The 17,497-nt window shown below is 40.5% G+C and overlaps 1 protein-coding gene across 1 annotated transcript; it reads left to right on the top strand.

Moving 5' to 3' along the window:
* The first annotated feature begins 575 nt into the window (after positions 1-575).
* On the top strand, positions 576-4,075 carry LOC126614053 (KRR1 small subunit processome component-like). The gene is made up of 9 exons (XM_050281692.1): positions 576-688; positions 898-1,085; positions 1,314-1,451; positions 1,545-1,621; positions 1,882-1,989; positions 2,123-2,212; positions 2,990-3,040; positions 3,359-3,397; positions 3,682-4,075. The coding sequence occupies exons 1-9, from the start codon at positions 600-602 to the stop codon at positions 3,838-3,840; spliced, it is 939 nt and encodes a 312-aa protein (XP_050137649.1). The 5' UTR covers positions 576-599; the 3' UTR covers positions 3,841-4,075.
* The last annotated feature ends 13,422 nt before the right edge of the window (positions 4,076-17,497 follow it).

The raw sequence follows: 17,497 nt of genomic DNA on the forward strand, positions 1-17,497 counted from the left end.
CCACTCTCACTAGCCAGCATGCATAAAACTTTGTTCGATTTTTGCAGGCCGAAACAAGATTTGGTTTTGTTTGAATTTAAGAACTTCGAAGGAAGTGAACAACTCAATTCCCATTCTGAGCAAACCCTATTTTTATGGGAACGATTTAGTTTGGAGAGAGTACAAGATAACCTTGTAAAACATCACACTTCTCATCGATGCAGATTGCTAATGGTTCTCGTTATTTCCGTTAGCCAAATAAGTGTGATCTTGATCCAGCTGCTTAGGGAACTGTTTCGATATAAGAAGGGCCATCGGATTGTGTTTAAGGAAACTGAGGGGTTCAGATTAGAAGAAGATCAAGAGAAATAAAATTAACCAAGAAAATGATGGTGTGTTCCATTCAATTCCCTATAATCCCATCCATTCAATTATGTTCAACGGCTCAGATTTCCTAACTTTTGTCCCTGATCAATTGAGCGGCTGCGATCTTCGTGGATTTAGTTTTTCGAGAGACAGAGTCTCGATCAACATGGAAAACCACCATATATACTATATTTTCTTCTATTCCTATTAAATTCCAAATTACTCTCTCTCATCTCATCTATTCAAGAGCAACGATGGAGACCAAAGAGGAGAGAAGCTTCATGGATAAGGTAATAATCAAGTGGTACGAAGATCCAGAAGTCCTCCAGATGGTGAAGAAGAGGTTAGTTTGGCCGTCCGTTGAAGGAAAACGAAGCCGGATTTTCTAATATGCTCCGGTGCAAAGTTTTCGATGTATGAGATACACTAGATCATACTAGAATTTTCAAAAACAAGGATATACAAAACATCCTCATATCCAATTCAAATTTATTTAAAAAATAAAACAATTTGATCGAGTTCTAAGTCTTCGCTCTTTTTGTTTGTGCCTAGGGTTTCAACAGCGACAGCGATGATGGAGATCGACAGCATGAAGGACGTCACTGCTGGTCAGAAGAAAGTCAAGTGGTTCGAGAATCCAGAGATCCTCCAAATACTGAAGACGATGTTTGATCCTTGGCTGAACGAAGATGGCATGCCTGACGCCACCTCTTTCTTCAGCCGTTGCCCTAGAGGCTTTGGTAAATTTTTTCTCTTCTTGTTAATATATACAACAGCAACAACCGAGTCTTATCACAATAAGAGCCGTTCTGTTTTGTGGCATGTCTTCTTATTACTTCTTGTTATGTGGAATCGATTGTACATATCCTAAAACGCTAGCGCGTGCGGTTTTACGTAATGTATTTCATTAATTTTTTGTTTGTAACTTAATATATAATATATTATCCTCACTGTTATGAGACTTGCAGAAGAGAAGTTGGTGCGGCTCTACTATCGAGATGATCCAGACATCCGCCATATGACGGACAAGAGGTGGGGCCCTCAACTGGACGAAGATGGCAAGCCTGAAGGCCCCTCTCTACGCAGGATCTATCCAAAATGCTTTGGTACCTAATTATATCAGACTTAATTTTGTTTAGTTTCCATTACAAGAACTTTTTTTTGCAAATTGTTAATTAATTATGAATATTTCTTTTCAGAAAAAGATTTGCTTGAAGCTTGGCCGACGTTGAAATCTACTTTAGAAGAATACGGCATTTTATGCATAATTGATCTGGTATATAATATATATATATATTTGAGTTTGTAAATTTTTATTAGATGACCAATGTTTGGAAAAGTTTTTCAGTATACCAGAAATAAGAACACGATACACCAAATGACATTGTTATAATACAACTAATTGAAAATTTTTTTCTTCATATTTCTAATCAATTATATTATTGTATTATTACACCTTATTACCAGACTCTCTTCCGAGCACACTCTCTAATGTGTAATTGACATATTAAATTAGTTTATTTCAATATTTGACAGGTTTTTTGTAACCTAGTATTCAGAACAACCAAGAAAACAGACCCAGATATTATTCCCAAGGCCAGGGATCTTGTTGACCTTTTATCAAAGAGTATTCCTATACCTCTGGTAATATATATTATATATACTTTGATTTTTTTACTTGAAAACTTAATATAATTATTGTTTCATGCAACTCCTTTTTTTATCTGTATCTCCTATATAAATATTTAAATTTCAGCACACAATATTTTGATTTCAGGCAATGAAAGTCCTGGGTGAAATTCAGTATGAAATGATCAGGATTGGGCATATAAGTGGTGGTCTTTGCATAAAATTTGGGATCACGCGGGTGAGTATTGCTTATCTCTCTCTCCTTCTATTTTTAATTTTTAGAGTGAGTAAACTGTTATTGGACGGAATCTACTGACAAGGGGTTAATTAACTAATTCAAATAAGTTTATGTCCTTAATTTTTCAAAAAAAAATCATGGGGGAGGTGGGGGTTGTCATTCTCAACTAGGGTGTTAGTTTAGGGGTCAAACGTCCGTACGGTATACCTTTTTGGGAACTTAGTGTTTGTTATTCATGGAAAGTTATGAATAACTTTTACCTTATGGTTGGATGAGGGCTTTAAAGTTTTATGGAGTTTAGGTTAGATGTATTACAGATGCACCACACAAGTTGAATAGAGACTTAATAATGACCAGATGCAATACATTGAAGAGAATTTTAAACGATTATCGGATTATGTTATCCCCAAAGTCCTTTGCTTAGTGTCGTATGTGCATTTCTACTGTTTAAATTGTAGCATTTTATTGTTCGAGTAGTTCATGGTAATGTTTGTGTAGTGCATTTATAATTACCGTTGAGTCTTATTGGTATTTTGAAAGTCCCTCATTCTAAATATAGGGTTATCGCTTATTCATGAATGTCTCACACTTTTGGTAATTTTTTGTTATTGACCTTCTTCAATTCATTAGATACAACAACCAAGAATTAAAAAAAAAGTGTAAAAAGTGAGAATAGATGTGTAGATAATACTAACATTGATGAAATTCAAGTTTCTGAGAATTGGTTAGTTGGGGTTATTGAAACAAAGATGTAACGGTGAAATTGTGTGCGTGCAGGACCAATATGTCGAACGACGGAAGCTTCTCATGGGTCCCTCAGGCTTAGAGGTGCATAAATTATTTGTAATCACGTTTTACTCATCTTTTGTTTGGGAAACTAAATTATGAAACAAAAGGATAAACTCTAATGAAAAATTATGTGTACAGAAACATAAACCTCGTTTGGTAGTGCTTTTAAAATGACTGAAAATGTTTCTAGTGAAAAAAATTTGTGAACAAATCTTTAGTGAAAATGCAAGTGAAAGTGCTTTTAGAATACAAAAATATTTTCTCTAAAAGTGTTTTTAATCAATTTAAAACACTTACAAACAAGTTCAGAATTGTTCATGTTTGCTGTATCTCTAAACTTTCCTAACACAATTGTAGGCAATTGCAGCACAGCTAGACTGCCATGTTTTCTTCCGCGTAAGTGTTACTATTCCCCTTTTGTGATTATATGGTTTTACTAATTGTACGTTTGTTTGTTAGGTTTTTCACCTCCATGTGAGGAGATAGAGATTTTTCAATGCCCTTAGAACACGACTTATTATAAAAGTGTAGTATACAAGTAGTTGGATGTTTGAAAAAAATTCAACCACTTGTGTTAATGACACTTTATACATAAACCGTATTTTTGAAGCATTAAAAAAAAATTCTCGTAAGTGGGGAATGATGAAATTAATAAATTTATTTTGCTCGTAAATGAACAGGAAGATTATATCATTGCTTTAGGTCCATTGCGTTGGTTGAAATTAGTAAAGAAAATTGCGGGAGATTGCATTCTTCACAAAGTGCGTCCGACTTGCATTATCAACACGATGAAACGTGACGCGCGAGTGATGCAGAGTTTTAAGCATTTGCATTTATGAAGGATTTCATATATATATCATTGTGAAACCCTAATACCAATTCACATGAAGAATATTAGTGTTCCAACTTAAGTATTTGTGTTTATGTTTTTAGCTTTGCTACATTGTTAGTAGTAACGATTTTCTTTAAGAAAATTTCATTCCAAAGCACTTCAGCCACAATAAAAAACTTGTCCGACTGGCAAGAAAGTTTGCCTGAATAAGTTCAAAGTTTCCCAATCTCTTATATTTCGTATTTATTTTGTTATGGGATATTTGATAATTATTTAACGTCATTTCATTTCTGTTCTTTTTTTTGTTTGGAAGACAAGATATATCATTTTCTGGGCAAAGATGCCAAAGTTACAGAAAAGCCTACACCGAGGCAAACAACTGATAAATACTAGAAAAGAGTAGTGCGAGAAGGTCGTATGCACTTAGGGGGGGCATGGAAGGTCACATTGTAACCACGACGTAGTATCTAATGCTAGAGCGTCCCTCCTCGCACTACCATATGCACTTAGGGGGGGCCATGGAAGGCCATCATTACACAGAACATGAACAAGGGAAGATGGGGGTCTATCAACCCACACGAGATCACATATTTCCTTATAAATCGCGACGCCAAATGGTCCGCTGTTGAATTGGCCAATCTTGGAACCCAAGACCAGCGGCAATCAAGAAAATCCTTTCCCAATTTACAACACTTCACAAGAGTGGGGAAGGCATCCCAATTGCCTTTCATTGCCATGTCCCTAAGGCAAGAAATTGATTCCCAAGAGTCGTACTCAACAACAATCATATTCCAGCCCCTTCTCTTACCTAGCATACACCCATACATGATAGCTAAAGCCTCCCCCATAGCCGCACTTATAGCCTTTACACCGGATCTGCAAGCTGCTAGAAACATTCCTTCCTCATCCCGAGCCACTACCCCCGTAAATCCCTGACCATCACTAGCTCCCCAACTTGCATCCACATTAATCTTTACGATGCCCGAACTCGGTGGAGACCAACAAACACCTTCATTTGTCTCTTGCACTCTGGGCGTTGGCGAAGTGGGTGGCTCACATCTTGCCTCTGAGAAGGTAGAAGCCAACAAAGAGATAGCCATAATAACTTGTCTAGGGTAAATTTGTTGTTGGTTGAATTGAAAATTACACCTAGCTTTCCATATATGCCAGCATGTAAAGGTAATATATGAAAACATATTATTTCTCACCTCCTTTGGACCCTTAGCTGAGTCATACATTTGAAGCAACCAGTTCACCCAAGTTGTAATCTCCGTCCGGTTAATCCTCAAGCTCAAACTTCCCCCAAACCATATAACTGCCACCCACGAGCACTGCAGAAATAAATGCTCAATAGACTCATCTTTCACCATACAAATAGGGCACAATGGAGAAGAGGAAGATCTTCTTTGGTATAGGTTTGCCATTGTAGCCATAGCCGCATGAAGGGTCTTCCACATAAAGCATTTGATTTTTGGAGGAACCTTCAATTTCCATATACACTTCCACAAGTAGTCCGGAACAGAAACGTTAAAGCCCCCTTGGGAGAGATTTCGAGTAACTGCCCATTGATATCCGGATTTAACCGAATATATCCCCTTTTTATCAAAATGCCAAACCAACCGATCCCGCAACAAAGGATCGCCAATATGCGTCTCGAGGATTGCGTCAAACTCTGACATCACCATGAAAGGTTTCAAAAAGTCAATGTCTCACTCCCCATTCTCAGGGCTAATTAGCAAGTTAACCATAAAATGTTTTGAAACCTGCACCGTGCCCAAGGGGGAATGTCTTCCCGAAGGAATAAACGGGATCCATCTATCAACCCAAACCCTAACCTCATTTACACTCATAACCTGCCAATGACCTCCATTACATAAAATGTCCCTTCCAGTTACGAGACTCAGCCAAGCCCAAGAGGCTCTCCCGCCCCTTTTTGCATTCATGAAAGAACAATTAGGGAAGTACTGGGCCTTCAGCACCAATGCCCACAGTGAATTCGATACCACAATTAATCTCCAACACTGCTTCGCCAACAGAGTATCGTTAAACATCTGAAAACTCCTTAGACCCAAACCACCCCTCTCATTCGCCCATCCCAACTTCTTTCTAGATACCTAATGTATTTGGTTCTCACCATCTTTTTGCCCCCACCAGAATTTTGAAATCATGGCATTTAATTCATTGCAAAGGGATGTGGGAAACTTGAATAAATTCATTGGATATGCAAGGATTGTTTGCGCCACCGCCTTTATGAGGACCTCCCGCCCTGCTTGAGAGAGAGCAGCTTTCTTCCAACCTTGGAGTTTTCCCATTAATCTTCCTTTAACGTATGCTAGCCTAGTTTTCTTTGATCAGCCCCAAATGGCAGAAACTCCCAGGTATAAACCAGGATTTTCAACCCTCTCCATACCAAGAATATTCACCAATTGTTGGGATAAAGACTTAGGCACATTGGTTCCAAAGAAGACACTTGACTTGGACTTGTTAACCTTCTGACCTGATGCCAAGTAATAATCATCAATCACTTGGGTTAAGTGTCGGCAATTCTCCTCCTCAGCCCTTAGAAAAATCAGTGTGTCATCAACGAAAAAAATGTGGGATATTGTCGGGCCAGGCTTGCTCATTTGAACTCCTCTAAGCCAACCTCGATCACTTGAATGTTGTATAAGAAGTGATAATACTTCACTTACTAACAAGAAAAGATAAGGGGAAGGTGGATCTCTTTGCCTAAGACCCCTTGATGGCGCAAACTTTGGTCCAGGTTGACCATTAAGAAGGATTGCAAAATTCACAGAAGAAATGCAACCAATGATCAAGCTTCTTCATCTACAATCAAACCCCATCTTCTCCATCACCGCCATTAAAAAATCCCACTCCACTCGATCGTAGGCCTTGTGCATATCCAATTTGATACCCAACTCAAACTTGCTTTTCGCTTTTCTCGTTTTCAGAAAATTGAATATTTCATGTGCAATTTCAATATTATCTTGGATTTGACTTCCTGCCACGAAAGCGTTATGGGTTGGGGAAATCAACTCTGGAAGAATTAATTTGAGGCGGTTCGCCAAAACCTTTGAAAGCACTTTATAAGAGTAGTTACATAAACTAATGGGCAGGAATTGGGAAACTGTTTCCGGGTTATGAACTTTCGGTATCAACACCAAATGAGTAGCATTGATCCACTTGGGATTTTCCAAACCATGCATCAATTCTCCGATGATTTCATTCACATCAGAAGCAAGAATGTCCCAATGAGCCTGATAGAAGATCCCTGAAAAGCCATCCGGTCCATGAGCCTTTAACCCACCCATCTGTAAGGCTGTAACCTTCACTTCATCTACCGAAACTGTAACTGAGAGGAATGCATTCATTTCATTGGTGACCTTCGTGTTCACACAGTCAAGGATTTCTCCCCATTCACGCAGCCCCGAAAACTTGAATAAATCCACAAAATGCTCATCCACCATCTTTCTAACCTGATTTGGGTTATCAATCCAATCCCCGTTGCTATTTTTAAAGTCACCACCTTGTTTCTTCTTCTTCTCTAAAGGGTAGACTGGTGAAAGAACTTTGTGTTGGCATCACCATCGTTTAGCCATTGCACCTGAGATCTTTGCTGCCAGTAACACTCTTCCTGCCTCCATAATTGGTCAACATTTTTGGAAAGAGACCCAATTTCCTCGGCGTTCTCTCTCTAATTCTGCTGGAGGCCACCCAAATTGTCCACAATCGCCTTTATCTGCTTCCCGCGATTTCTGAACTTTCTAGTGCTCCAACTGATTAATTTGGCATGACAAGCATTAATCTTGAAGTTCCATCTCTCCATAGGATTCCCCTCCCTTGTAATATTCCACAATTCTCTCATAATTTCTTTACATTCCTTATCCTTTGCCCAAAAGACCTCAAAGTGAAACAACTTTTTCCTTTTTTGAAGTTGTGGCTCACATAATTCCAACACTGGACTATGGTCGGACCCTAAGGTCATGCCAATTTTAACTGAGGTATTCGGCCAAAAAGATTGCCAACTAGCATTCACTAACCCCATGTCTAACCGAGCCTCCACCAGCTGCCCATTTCGTGTCCCCTTCCAAGTGTATTTGGGGCCATTAAAACCCAAATCCATAACCTCTACCTTGCACATAAACGCCTCTAAGTATCTAGGCCGGTTGTATCTCACTTATGCTCCCCCCGATTTCTCACGGTCCTATAAGATTTCGTTAAAATCCCCTCCACAAATCCATGGGATATTATCCGGACTAAATTTATCTATCATGCCCCTCCAAAATTCCTTTTTCTCCTCCCTATACGACGTTCCGTAACTCCGGTATACCGAAATCTAGACTGTGAGTCAACCAACCTATATCCAGCGTCAATGAAATGCTTTGAATAGTCCACCACCTCCATTTGGACCGAATCCTCCAACCAAAGCTAAGACCTCTCGCTCTCCTAACTGGTGCAACGTCAAACCCATTCGAGTACCTTATACGTCTTCTTACTCCTGTTATTCTGTGATCTTTCATTTTTTTTCTGAAAGAAAGATCATAAAGGGTCTATGTTCCCTAATTTGCCCATGTAGGGCACGAACCCCCATGTCCGACCCTAGACCAGGGCAGTTCCAAAAAAGGTGTATCATGGCGATCTTGCGGCTGTTGAAAGCCAACCGCCAACACCTCGGGATGAAGTACCCGCTTTCTTTTTCATCAAAGCTTCATTCTCACCTGCAGAGATCGCCTCCATGTATTCCCACATGTCTTGATACTCGATCGGGACTTCCTATAATTCATCATTCGCATATATCGCCATTTCCATCATCATGCATCTTTCTCTGATGGTCATCTTTCCCAATCTCTCCGCAGCCCTTTCTTTTATTTCTCTTTCTTTTTTTGTTTCTTCATCAGTTTTTGTTTTCTTCTGAGATAAGAACTTCACCTCCTTACTCACACTTTCCAGCTCTCGCTTACTCTTACTTCCCATCCCCTCCATAGCTTGGCCTAAGACACTCATGAATTCCGCCCTCTCCATACTTTGAGCAGTCATCTAATGTGTCTGTGAACTTTGACCATGGTTATGCAGCACCATTGTTCCACCCACATTTGGTAAAAGATTCGGTTCTAGTATTTCCTCAATCAATACAGATGGGATTCTTCCATACTCATTTGGGACCCCCCCCCCCGATTCAAAGCCCACTACTAGGCAGTTCTGCCACATCAGCCCACACTCATCCATGAACCATTGGGCCGGGTTAGGATTCAGTCTTTCTCTCCTTCTATGCACCATTTGCCATTTCTTTAGACTGTTGTTTTATCCTTGTTGCAATGCTGGTTGTTTGGGGACCCCCTCACCTGTTGCATTTGTTTCACTGTGTTCCCCCATGCCATCCTTCATTCGATGCATAATTGTAGCCCTTGGTCCCACTCTTCTTGCTCCCACACTTCTACGTTCGCCCATAGTTATGGCCAAAGGTCTTAGCACTTTAGTAAAATCTCGCACTGGTGCAGCTTTTGTCCAGTCCCCATACCCTACCATACCACCCTTCACAGCTTCAAAAGTACATTCGGTATTTGCATGTCCAATTCTCCCGCAACGATAACAAAAATCTTGAAGTCTTTCATATATAACTTCAATCCAAGTCTTATTGTTGTTTTCCCTCGGAAGCCAGCATCCAGTAGTAAGGGGTTTCATAATATCTATAGCAACTTTGACTCTCAAAAAACCCCTTGCCTTTGCTAGATCTTCAATTTCCTCTACTTCCCCAATCTTTGACGCAAGGCACCTCACATTTTCTTCTGAACTCAGATTAGACGGGACACTCCTGATTTTTATCCAGAACAAAACTATTTCCACATTGACTTCCTCCAGGGCTAACTCTTGTGGCCATTTTTTTACTGAAAATTTCTGCTTCATTACCCCCCAAGGAACCTGGTCAATGATCTTTATAGCTGTACTCTTATCTTGAACTATGATAATGAAAGTATTGTCCTTAACCCACTTAATTTCTATCTGCCCCATCTTTTTCCATGAGGATCTGAGTATATTTCGAACTCCCCATTTGTTGAGGGTTTTGTTTACCAAAGCAGTGCCCACTAACTTTACTCCTTGTTCCATTGTAGATAGCTCCAAATTTTTCTCCAAGTGCACCACTAGTTCCTTAACTTCAGCCTTAGCCATTTGTCTGCTCGATTGAGAAAACTCACAGACAATTTGAAACAAAGTATACAACAACTAGACAATTGTGATTGAACTCCATATCTGACTTTCTTTTTGCTTGACTCTCTTGTTGACCTTCCAACTCTTAGACTCCAATTGAAAGTACCACAACCCTACACACAAATTAACCAGAGTTTGTATCCACCCATGAGAACTTACCTCTTCATTACTACCCGACTTTAATGTTGTTGGGTAGTTAGGCTGCGCTATTGATGGAGGGTATGACTAAGGATGTCTAGGATTCACTTTCTTGCATGTGACACGCCCCGATCCCGATATTCCCTAAATACCAGGATAGGCATATGCTGGCCAACACCCGATGGTGACGAAAGCCATTTATTGAGTGCAAATGCTGAAAACAAGGGATAGATAAGACTTATAAATATAAAAGAATAATGAATATGCATTTAAGGAACATGTTTAGAGCATACAACTAACCAGAATACTAGAAGAAATAATATAAAATTGAATGAACAAAGGAGTATGTCCTACACCAAGAGGATTCGAAGATGCCGCTGCGGAAGTGCCTTGACGTCGGGATTGTATGTCTCGATTCTAAGTCCTAAATGGGGGTGCAAAACAAAGGTGAGTGGACCAAGTTTATAAATACAGTAATAATAAAACAGTTATCAAGATAGTAACCCCCACAGTTTATATACAGAAAACTACTATCATAAAAAGTGATAGGTTTACTGAAAACCCTAAGATGCCAAAAACATCTCTAAAGACATATCGTGGAATAACATCGCGGAAATCAAAACAGCAAACATCTCACAGATCGTCTCGTAATCGCGGTGTGCTGCCAGTAAGATCACTGAATATATATAACTCCCGGCCCTATGCCAACACCATGGTCTCTGCGCCCGTAGCCAGAGATTTCCAACTCTTGGCCCAATGTCTGCTCCATCTCCCTCAGCCCGTAGCTAGGGATTATTTCTCCCGGCTTATCTGCCAACACCAGATCCTCACCCCAGGCGGCATAGTGTCCACTAGGTACGCACGAATATTTACACCTCTCATAAATAATCACTTCATAGTATAAAGTCATCCATCGTCTATACTATAAAGGGGGGTTTCTAAAACATATTCTAGCATCATATCATCACCCATCAGATAGTCTACCAGTTCATGGTTTTTATAGAAAATATGATACATCAAACTATAGCTCAATATAAGCTAAAAATTAATTCCTCACCAAAAACGAGACAATAAACAACATATTCCATAAACATGCTTAACATAAAATCAGTTCATAAACTCGTAAGGCATGCTATTCATTTATGAAATTAAACTATGAAATCATGTAATTTTAGAAAGGGTCCACTCACCTTACACCGATGGTGCAAAGCTGTACCAAAAAGGAATAACAGAATCACCGCTAATAATTGCATCTAATCACATAAAGCGGGTACCTTTAGTCAAACTTTATTCAAATGATTGAATTTGGGAAAACGGACTTAAAAAACGGGTCCAGCACGTCGAAATTAGTCTAGATGTCCCGGACAAAACCCTAAAAAGTTAACGTTGGCCGTTGACCAGTCAAAGTCAAAGTCAACGCTGACCGTTAACCTGGTCAACGGTCAGAGTCAACGGGTCAAAGGTCAGACTGGGTTAAACGGGTCTGGGCTTAGGGTTTGGGTCCAGATTGGGCCCAAGGGTTTAAAAAGGGAAGTGGGTTTAAGGTCTTAGGGTTGGGCCAATTAGGTTTTGGGTTTTGGGCATTAAGCCCTCAACAAAAATGGCCCAAAGGCCTGTTTGATTCTTAAAACAATTAAAATAAAATAAATAAAAGAAAATGGGCTTAACGGGCTTGAAGCCCGAGTTCCTCCCGGCCCTAAGGCTTGGAAGCTAAGGGTTTGGGTTTGGTTACCACGGCCCTAAGGCCTATTGGTTTAATAAGAACTTAACTAAAAATAAAAATGGACTGGGTGAGGATATTGGGTTGGGTTCACGAAAGGTTTGGGCTTGGGTGAAGGCCTAAGGCCCTGGGTTCTTCTACACGGCCTGAAGGCCTATCTCTACGGGATAGAAGCCGGAGCTTTCCTAGCTTCGGCCGACTGCAAACACGAACCCTAAGCTCCGATCTAGATGCCAAAAGGAAGCACAATGTGAGAGGAGTGTGTTTATACCTTCCGCTTTCCGTGAAACAGTTGGAAGTGACCGGAAAACCCCTGGACGACTACGGGCTCACCGAAGCTGGGTGTGTTTCCTCCGAGCCAAAATCGGTCTAAAACCTTGGAAATAATGAGATAAAATCAATAAACCACATCCAAGCATCGACCTATAATAAATAGAAGGATACCCGATGCTTACCTAACTGGAAAAAATGAAAGAATCTCGCCAGATAGTTCCTGGGTTCCACCGCTCCTCGCAGCGACGGGAGAGAGAGAAAAAGACGAGGTTTGATGATGATGATGGTGGTGTCTTCCTCGCAGGTGGTGTAGCTCTGTGTATGGATGTGTGTGCTCAAGGTGCAAGAAAGGGAGAGGGATGAGAGTTTTGAGAGAGAGAAGGGAGAGTGAGTGCAGAGACAAAGAGAGAGAAAGGAAAAGGGTCACGGGGTAGGGGACAGAAAGAGAGAAAGATGAGGATTTTTGGGGTGCTGCCATGTGGCAGTTTGAGAGAGTTTAGGAATCTAGATAAAGGGTCCAAATTTAGTCAAGCTAGGGGACCAAAATGAAATTTTCAATAAAACTTTGGAAATTATAAAATTACATATAAATTCGGGGGTGGGGTTTAACAATTTACCCCTTTAAAAGAATTTCATCCTCGAAATTTAAAATCACTTACTAAACTGAAATACTCAAAAAAAAAATAGAAAGAAGAATATATGTATTAAGAGTAATCAAGTTAAAGTGGGTGCACAAAAGAGAATATGCCACAACATCTCGGGCGGTTTGCAAAATCCTCTATCATGCCTCCAAGCTCACTTTCTTCTCCATCAGTGTAAAAGTATAAACATACTTTATAAAGATATAAAGTCGAAACACAAAATAGCTTAAGGTCAAAAGTAAGTACGTAAAATATGATAACGTCAAAATATATATTTAATAACATATAGGTCAAAAACTTCTTGCTGAACTTAAAACTAAAAACGGAAATAATTCCCCCAAAAAATTTGTAACGACAAAAACAAATAACTAAAGTAAAGGAAGTTAAAATACTTGTACTGAAATCCAAAATTGAAAATGAGAGTGGGTCTCGCCTAAGAATTCGTAACCTTACGTACTCCGAGAACAGATGTGTCTTTGAATCGAATCCCAAGAATAACAATTCCGTGACAGCTGCCGTAAATGAATCTTCTTGCCCACTTGCTTAACGAACCCAACGAATAAGTTATCGATACCACAGTCGGCCACCCGCGATATCGACCACCCATTTGTTCTCGTTAAGCAAATAGTGATTTCCTGAAGATGCACAATCTCACACGTCGTAAATTCGATCCTCTGAATATCATTTTGCAAAACTCTTCTGTCAACCAGTGTTGCATGTAGCAACTTTCATACCATGTCACAAAAAGTGCCATACCCCAAACCGAATAAAACAGAAACTGTCGTCGTAAAACTCTATCCAGAACCAAACATCCTATTCTTCTCAGTTCTTCCAAAAGTGACCAACTACTTCAGTGTGCCAACAAAGAACTCACTTGAAAATTGTACCTTGGAATTCAAGAAAAGTGGCTACCATGTTAGTAATATACCCAAAAGCTCGAGCCAAGCAACCAGAAAATGAGAAGTCACATTTCCCAACAGGCAATATCTCTTGGCAATTTCCCATTTTTGCTTAGTTGCAGACTTCTAGTCAAACAAGATTAAAGTTGGTGAAAAGAAGAGAAACTCTCAAGTGATCAACCTAAAAACCAAAGAAAGCACACACCTTTCGAGAAAAGTGTAAAGATCTTCCGATTCTCGCCTCGACCATGCTATAGTGCCATCCCAGAGTGCACCAAAAGATCTGTTAGAAGTGTTTCGATATCCACATACTCATAAACAAAAGAGTCTTGGAGTCAAGTGATAAAAAGATGCGTTAAGACAAACACATCACGTCATCGAAAAGGTCTACCAAAATAAGATATGATGGTTATGAATTATAGTAAGATAATGAGTGGTGACCATTTAATTTAACGTGAAGATAGTGATGCAACTTGCTGATCACTTACACTACAATCTTCACCAATCTCTTACCAAAAGACGGCTTAACTTCACACCTACATGGAACTGTTTCTGGTAAGTCTGGTAAGCTTGTGAAAAGATTATGCTCTTAACATTCCTGTCCAAATCGATAAGAATTGGGCGCCTGATGGAAGAATCTTGGGCCATTATGTGATCAGAAGAATTTCCTGGCTCTCATCCTGTGGCTTGAGATATGAATGACATGATTTGGTGAAGCAAATTAGACAAAAATATTCCTTCATCGGTGGCCCTTGACTTTGCTTCCGGTGCAGCTACACCAACACTAGATGTTCTTGCCTGACCTGGTACAGAACCTGCAGTAACTCCATCTGCACTGCCATCTTCTATATGAATTTCACCATTCGGAAAGAATGTCTTTATAAACTCTAATATACTACTTGGGACCTGTTTCTCAGAGTCTTGGCTGTTTAGGGTTCCGCCAGCTGATAAAATATTGATATTGACACTTCGTGCGATAGATGGTCGTCTGACATTAGGAGCTGATCCTGCAAGAAAAAGCCACTAATGAATACATTCAACCAATGACAGCAACTTAACCACCAAGGTTAACTACATTAGAAGAGATGAAAAACTCAAATCCAGTCTGTTTATACCATACTTGACCAATCCCGAACTACCGAGCACCGGTCAACATTATACCATCTAGGACCCAGAAGAGTTTCCCTCTAACCAGGAGGCCAATCACAGCACGACACATGTCGACATCAGAAGCCAATCATAGCGCAACACGTGTCAACATCAGACGCCAATCACAACACGACACGTGTCAATGTCAGAACAAAGCTAGAAACTCTCTTCTATAAAAGGAGATCATTCTCCCATAATATTTCCTAATGTCATTTGTACTAAATCATTCATTAATACTCACTAAAGGAGAGCTTGAACCTATGTACTTGTGTAAACCCTTCACAATTAATGAGAACTCCTATACTCCATGGACGTAGCCAATCTGGGTGAACCACGTACATCTTGTGTTTGCTTCCCTGTCTGTATCCATTTACATACTTATCCACACTAGTGACCGGAGTAATCTAGCGAAGGTCACTTGACACTTTCTGTTGTACCAAAGTCCTCACCAATTTTATGCATCAACATTTGGCGCCGTCAGTGGGAACGACACTTATTCCCACTATCTTTAGATTTGTCAAGTTGGTTTCCACCATTCGTACACTCTCTTTTGACCAGGCATCCCTTCCCAACATGGGGAGCGAAGGAAGCCACAGCACACAGAATGACACCCTTCTTGCACCTAGTGCGAAGCAATGAAAGAATGTTGCTCTTCAAACTAAAGTTGATGAGCTAGAGGCTCAGAACAACAAGATAGCAATAAAGAATTAGATCATTCAGGAACAATATGAGAAACTCTTTGAGACGTTCCACAAAACCAGGCATGCTCAAACACGCAAGCTTGTTGCCCCTATGGACATCAACCATCATCTGGGTGCCCCCCAACACAGAGGGTCACCTTCCTTCGACATGGGTACCCCTGATGAGGAGCGAGCTAATCATCAAAACATTGATCAACATGAGACTTCTCTCAACCTAGTTGTTTCGACCCGAAGCAAGAGAAGTGGAGGAAGACACCTCATTGCAGAAAGGTTAGAAGGATCGAAAGCCGTTTATCGTGACTGCCGAGACTTCCTAAAGCAACGTCGAGAAAATCCCCTCCACATAAGCTCGAAGATCAATGACCCAAGGGTTTCTGAAAGACTCGGTCCCCTCCCACGACCCAGGCCAGCTGCTAATCTAGGGAATGAACGACATGTCCCAAAGGAACATGAAGGTACAGGGGACTCGGAGGTATTCCGATAGACTCACCCTAGAAGTCAGTACGGCATGTTCAAGAAAAAACCACACGCTCTTGCTCAAACTTTCCTACTTTCAAGAGGTGATAGAGACTTATGGAAGAAAATTCTAGTCGTACATGACTCCACTCAGGACCCTTTTGTCCTACAGCTCATTGAGGAAGTAAACAAGTTGAAGGCCGAACGTCAGGCCGAGATCCCTGACTGGAACCAACCCAGGCCTGACCCTCTCACAATGAGGATCCTCGACACCCTCCTTTAAGCGAAGACAAAACAAAAGCTTGGTTTACAACTCTATACTGAAAGGGAGAACCCAATTAAACACCTTAACCACTTTGAGTCCACCATGGCATATCAGATGCACACCGACGAAGTGGGATGTCTTCTCTTCCTTTACACCCTCTCTGGCAGAGCTCTAAACTGATAACTTGTACACTATTAGCCAAAAGCTGGATGAGTCACTACGAGAGTATGCCAGTCACTTCAACCATGAGTATTCTCGCTGCGTTGAGACAGATGACAAGACCGCCCTCGAGGCCTTCACGGCAGGCTTACGTGATTTTTTCTTCAAGTACATGATCAATGCCAACACTTGGAGGACTTATTCTGAGGTGATGGCACAGGCTTACAACCACGACTCCGCCGAAGCAAGGATATACCAAGGAAACCCCCATATGGTTAACCCCTATCAACAAGTGGGAAATGGAAGTCAAGTTTTACCAAGTGAGGAGATATTAACCATTCAGACACCCATTGCATCATCTCCTGCCTCATTTAGCTACTCGCTAAGTCACCAAACGTATTTGTCTCTTGGTAAGAGGAATGATTTTTACTCTCAGCAAGCCCATTACAACAAGATGGATAAAAGTTCGTATCAAGACAACTAAGGGTGAACGTACCGTCGACTATTATGACTATGTGGCCAAGCCTCACTCTTTCAAATAGGAGGACCAGGTACTGAAGGAAATACTATTATAAGAAGGCATACACATTAGAAATGTTTTGACCCTCAACCGCTTGAGATCTTTTGTCACACAAGCCATTCGGCAAGAAGAGGGAATTCAGACAACTTCTCTTGAGTTTTTTGCATTCCTAGCACTGGAACACTTGGTCTACGCTGACCTACCCCTATACTCCAACTCAAAGCTTCAACATGCGTACTTTGACACAAAGTATGTGATACTAAGTGTTACAACCAACATGGTTCACATATCGAAAGCATGGATCCCTTCATGCATAGCAAAACATTCATAAGCATCACTCATGTCAATTAACATAAACATCATACATTCCAACACATTCATACATAAACATCATACATTCCAACACATCCGTACATAAGCCAACTGTACTTCGAAAGGGTTCAACATACTTTGTGTCATTCGAGACTTGCTACAATGTGCCTCGACACCTTATCCTTATTCTCACTAACCAGGTGATGAAATGTGAAGAATGAACT

The sequence above is a fragment of the Malus sylvestris genome, chromosome 2 (genome assembly GCF_916048215.2).
Source record: "Malus sylvestris chromosome 2, drMalSylv7.2, whole genome shotgun sequence".
NCBI lineage: Eukaryota > Viridiplantae > Streptophyta > Magnoliopsida > Rosales > Rosaceae > Malus > Malus sylvestris.

Bases quoted from the DNA above. Each gene is read 5' to 3' on its own strand.
- LOC126614053 (XM_050281692.1), top strand. From the start codon at position 600: ATGGAGACCAAAGAGGAGAGAAGCTTCATGGATAAGGTAATAATCAAG. The intron at 1,452-1,544 runs GTACCTAATTAT...ATTTCTTTTCAG, and splicing joins GATCTATCCAAAATGCTTTG to AAAAAGATTTGCTTGAAGCT. The intron at 3,041-3,358 runs GTGCATAAATTA...ACACAATTGTAG, and splicing joins TGGGTCCCTCAGGCTTAGAG to GCAATTGCAGCACAGCTAGA.